The sequence below is a fragment of the Apium graveolens genome, chromosome 2 (assembly GCF_009905375.1).
Source record: "Apium graveolens cultivar Ventura chromosome 2, ASM990537v1, whole genome shotgun sequence".
Taxonomy (NCBI): domain Eukaryota; kingdom Viridiplantae; phylum Streptophyta; class Magnoliopsida; order Apiales; family Apiaceae; genus Apium; species Apium graveolens.
Window position 1 is genome coordinate 229,798,633 of NC_133648.1, and position 6,042 is coordinate 229,804,674.

The following is a 6,042-nucleotide window of genomic DNA, read 5'->3' on the forward strand; positions in this document are numbered from 1 at the left end:
AATTAATTAATCACATTTATTCTACATCGTGAGGGATACTTCTCAGCATATCGCGACTATCCGGATAATATGAATTCACTGCTTAGAATACCAAGAACCTGTCAGTGAATAGTTACCGTACAATAAACTCCTTCTACCCTATAATGTCCCGATTAAATACAAGGCATGGATCTCGTGTCAAGCCTATCTAATTCAATCACTTGATTACCATTTACTATGCGTAGTTCTATGCAAATTAGAAACTCCTTTCTAATTTCATTCACTCTGGCCAGAGATTCCTGAACTAGCATAAGTGGATCAGCCTTGAACATTCGCTTCCTTCACTGGAAGGGGTAGATCCTTTATTGATCATACACTATCTTCGTGTACAAATTCCTATACCCAGAAGAGCCCTAATAATTGTCCCTGGAAACTAAGAACTAAACCAAAGCATAGTTCAGTGTACACAAGATGACTATGATTACCTCAAGTCTAAGGATACTTGTACAACTATCACTAAGCGAACAACTGCTGACACGTGACTGAACTCCATCAGTTGTTCAGCTGGGCGAGTCATGTTCAGTGAACTTATTCTATAATAAGCACCTACATACTAGCTATAGTGTCACCACACAAATGTCTATGAGAACAGACATCCTTCATAATGAAGCAAGCACAGTATGTACCGATCTTTGCGGATTATTAATTACCAGTTAGTAATCCTACGACCAGGAACTATTTAAGTTTAGAGTTATCATCTTTTTAGGTCTCACTATTATGATCTCATCATAATCCATAAAAAAGCTTTACTCTAAACTATGGTATATCTTATTTAAACACTTAAATAGATAAAGCCCGTAATAAAAGCAAAACAAGTCTTTATTAATATCAATGAAATCAAAACAAATTACATAAAAGTTATTCCTAAATCCTAATACATGATTGGACTTAGGACATATTCCTTTCATGAACAACATTTGGAACAAGTTGTGAAATAGACAACAACAAAAAAGTTGCAAGTCATTATCGACATCCTTATATAGCTTTTGATCAGTGTCGCCTCTATCAACATCGTCTAACGGAAGAAAATCATCTGAGCCTCAAGCGTAAGTGTGTTTCATCTTGAAGCATTAGTATCCATCACATTCAACATATGATTCATGAAGAGCAATGATTATGTTTAAATGAGATTGATGAATATCACGATCAAGCAAAGATCAAAATTGACATGAACATGTAATGAAGATAATTTTATTAGGTGTCGAACACTCCCAATAAAATTAGGGGCAATTGTTGTCGGCGGAATTTTTGTTAACCTGACATGAAGACTTGACAACATATTAATGGATGAAAAGACTAGTAGCAGACATGAAGACATTACTCGACAGGACGAGAAGGCAAGGACAAGAAGATCGTCTATTGACATGAAGCTACTTGACAGGAACAGATCAAGCGGACGGGAACAACGTAACAAATTGGCCAAGTCAAGTAACCACCCTGAAATTTAGGACAAAGGTTAACTATATTATCTATTCAACAACAACCAACATGGATCCTGGCTAAAAGTTAGCAATGTGGGAATTACTCTAAAAAATAATAGCAATAACAATGTTGAAGATTGCATCTATATATATCATTACAACTGACGAAAAATACAAGTGAAGATCATATAGCCGACGAAGAATAATAGTCGTGAATACTTGTTGGCTGCTGCTGACGTGAACGCATACGACGGGAGCGGGACAGATGAACGTGAACATCATATCAACAAGACTAAGTTTGCAACTATCCTGAAATATAGGAGATAAGATAACAAAACTCTCCAACAAATCATGCATGTGTAGAAGGTTGTTGTACGATGTTCTTTATATACGGCGGGAGCGTGAATACTTATTCTTTATTTTTTTGTTTCAGTTATTTAATCAATAAAGCGTATAGACTTAATTTGTAACCTGCAAATTTTGATAAAAACACAATATTATGACATTATTATTCTATAATACATATACAATAAGATTTTAGTGTAAATTTATGAGGAACATATGTCGTAGAATGTTGTTGTACGATCTGCTGTCAACAATCGTTTACAGGGTCCCATAAATAGTTAAGGTTTGTTGATGATCCCTGGCTACAATTCCGGGGACATCATAAATAGTACTGCCCTTCCTACTCTTTCCAGTTCGCATATGGGCTTTATATTTTCTAGGGCGTCAATCATAAGTCCGATTACATCACGTTCAGTTCGAGCTAGGTGATAGAATAGTTCGAGCACTCCCTATTTCCCGTTGAATTCTATACATTAATTTTTGACACAATTTTCAATACTCGTTTAAAATATAATTCCATAATATATTTTCTAATTTTCTTTTCTGAATAAAAGTTTTATGTTTAAACTTTCATTCAAAAAAGATTTTTTTTAAAAATATTGTGAAATTATACTTTATAAAAGTCTCGAAATACGTGTAAAGAGTGAACGTATACAACCTTAAGTGACGGAGGGAGTAATATATTTTATTAGTTCTCAAAAATTAAATGTACCAAATCGAATACAGAAGCCTAGCAAAGTAGCAGGTAAGATTGATATGGTAAATATTGAATTAAATTAAACTTATAGTACGATATCTGATTTAAATTTATAAAAATATAGTGAAAAGAATAAGAGGGTGAGGATGGGGCTGTAGCCTGTAGCCTGTAGCACAAACGCACACAGGAGGTAGCTTAGCTCTGCTGGACCGCTTCATGCCTCTCTTTTTTATGCCAAAAGTACAAACCAAAAAATAGTAAACAAAGCAATTGTATTTTCGAAAACATAAAACATTAGCCGAAAGGAACTAAAACAATTGAGCATGTAATTAGGGGAAAAAAAGGAGGGGTGAATAGGATGGGACCAGTCTGTCTGATGGTCTTTGGTCTTGGGATAAGCGTTTGAAATCGTACTGGACAACACTCTGATTCTGATTGCTGACATTGACATTTGTAATTTTGTACCCTTCTGAGTGCCCTTAACATATGGTATACACCCTGACCCAACACACTTATTTTTATACTCTCTTTCGCTGCAAATTGCTAGCACCGTTTCTCTACACACTCATTTCAATCGTTTCTCATTCCTTTTCATTGGTTTTTTCTTTTATTGCACCCCTGCTTTTCTCACACTCCGTATCTGCGTTATGGCCTTTATTTTCAAACATTAGGTTTCAGTTTTGACCTTTTTGCAAAGTGTCTGATCAATAGAGTATCCAATGTTGGAAGTTGTTTATATTTTCTTAAGCTATTTGTTAAATGAAAATAACCATCCCCTTCTTAACTTGCGGAACTTTAAGTTCGAGCTCGAATTCGACATTTCGAACTCCCTCCAATCTCCCTTATGAAATTAACTTAAAGCACTCTACCATCTGAACTCTCTCCAATAATTTAAATTTGTAGCGTCAATATTCTAAAGCAACCAAAAAACTGTCGACTATACATTCCAAAAAAGTGGGCAATGCAGAACTTTGGCAGAATACGAATCCAACTACAGCAAATATGACATTATTTGTAAATTTGGACGAACCAACTTTTTTTTCTTTTCCAAAACAAACTTTTTACTACTTATACATAAAATCATATTTCACCAAGAGTGACAATTTTAATCCTTGCTTAAACAAGCTAGTACAAAACAACATTACAACACTAAAATTACATTACAGATCAAGAGCATTAGGGCCAGTACAGTAATTTAACAAAGGGTTCCATATCCACTGCACTAAAAACTTCCTTCTCAACCCATGCATATTATACGTGGCACCATCCTTATCGTTGATCATTTGTCCCGTATAGGACCCACCTCCTCCAGTTCCATAAATACCCTCACAAAGATCCGCTACTTCAACTGGAAAAACCGGATCCGAACCCGCATACCAAGCATTCACCAACGGGTTAGTTGCCATCTCAGCAATCTCATGACCAATCACACTTATCATTCCATCCACTCCAACGTCCTCGTTTGGTGACTTGACTGCTTTTAATCCGGGTATATATTCGGGTACAGCAAACGGGTAAGCACACATTCCGGGGCAAAACTTACCCGAATTACCCACCCATGCGTACGGTAAAGTGTACCCCACAATTGACGGAAACGTGAAGTAGTGGAACCCACACACATTTTGACAATAATCTTGTACCATTACGTCATCTGACGTCAACAACAAGTACACTCCCCCTTTCGGGTTAACGGGTAAGGGTCGGGTTTTAGCATTAAGAGCACTTTTTATTACAGACTGTATAGACAAACGGGTAAGAGATTTACCGTGCGAGTAAAACCGGTCGTTTTTCTCCGGTCCAAGATGAACCGTCCGTGAAATATTAGCACCGGTTTGGTCAGTGTAGAGCTGCACCGTTCTCCACCATTTCGAAACCGATGGCCGGGTCGGATTCCGGGTCGGAGCCGGGTCGGAAATGGAGGAGATGAATTCACGGATAATCTTCTTCTGGGGTGTTTGCCATTTGCCATACCAGATGATATGAACAGTAATATTAGCTGTCAGAACTGGGCCCATGTGGTAACGGAGCTTAACGAAGTCTGATGAGCCTTCGTATTTTTTGGAGCCTCCAAACTGGAGCTCCGACTTGGATGAGTTGTGGGTGGGCCATGGGCGCCAAGCAGAGGAAGAGGAGATGGAGAAAATGGTGAGGAGAGTGAGAGTGAGGAAGAGGTGGAGATATCTCCCTTGCATTATGAGGAGGGAGAGAGAGATGGGGTATGTGTATTGAACACTTCACTCATTTATATACCTGGGTTTTTGAATTTAGCTGTGAGGTTTTTTGTGTGGAAGATATTTATATTTTCGAAATATCCACCTGCTATTATTGAGCTACTTTTATGTACAATTGCAAACAAATTAAGTTGTCTCGAATTAAGTTTTTGCTCGTCTAGTTCGAGTTTATTGTCAACAAGTAAGCTAAATTCGATTATCTCATCGACCGATTCCTGTTATTCAAACTCAAATAACTTAACAATCGGTTTGGTTTTTTGAAATTTTTATAACTATTTCGAGTTGAGTATGACTCCAGTCCAGTTATAGACTTATAGTTAAATTATGAGGAGTTCTGGGTATCCCAAATATTTTCCCCAAAATTTTTAATAAATGACGTGGTTGAAACATGACTGATTTTGATTGATGGGCGCATATAAATGTCCGCGGGGTCCATTATTATTAGGAATATTGCCAACTACTCATATGATATATCACATTTTGAGAATTTTTATGGAAAAAATTTGGTGTATATAATATTTTACTTAAATTATTACCATAAACTTGTTCTTAAATTATTAAGTTAATGTTTTAAATTGTGAATGATGGAAGATTATAAGTTTTGTGGTTGTTAATATGATAAAGTAGGGTTTTTTTTTATTCATTCATATTTTATTTAGTATATTGATTGCTAAGTGAAGTCGAGTAATATCCTATATTAATTATCACAAAAGTATTTGCCTATTTGAGGTATTTGTATATACAAATTAACAGTTAATAGATACCAAATTCTATATCATTGTTTTTTATGAATTGTTGGATCCACTAACTATTCGATTGAAAGCTTGAATATATAAAATTCAGATATGGTTGATAAGTTTAGAATTAGTCAAATAAAATCGAATTTAACTGTCAACCCGGTTTGTTTACGGACCTACTTCTATTTAAATGTGAGACTCGGATTCAGTGGCATATTTTATTTGAAAGATAAAAAGACAAGACTAGACATAACTATTTACGCTCTTAACTATATATTATCTCTGATCCTCTAAACTGTGTAACCACATATTACATTTACATGTTAAATTTAAGATAAACGATTTTTATTTAACATCAAAAAATATTATTTCGTCTTATTATATAATAGACAATCCGGATGTGTGGTTTAACTTCATAATTCTTGATAAGAAATGAACTGTACAATACAGGTAGTTTACTCTCTCAGAGGTAGAAAATAAATTAAATAAAACACTCACGGTATTATACGGCCGCTGATGAATCTTTCGACATACGACGACGAGCGGATAAACGAATATTAAGAAAAGAACTT

At 35.6% G+C, this 6,042-nt stretch overlaps 1 protein-coding gene across 1 annotated transcript; it reads right to left on the bottom strand.

Annotated features, from left to right (window-relative positions):
• Positions 1–3,472: 3,472 nt before the first annotated feature.
• Positions 3,473–4,748, bottom strand: LOC141708151 (protein EXORDIUM-like 3). The gene has a single exon (XM_074511630.1). The coding sequence runs from the start codon at positions 4,692–4,694 to the stop codon at positions 3,663–3,665; it is 1,032 nt and encodes a 343-aa protein (XP_074367731.1). The 5' UTR covers positions 4,695–4,748; the 3' UTR covers positions 3,473–3,662.
• Between the last annotated feature and the right edge of the window lie 1,294 nt (positions 4,749–6,042).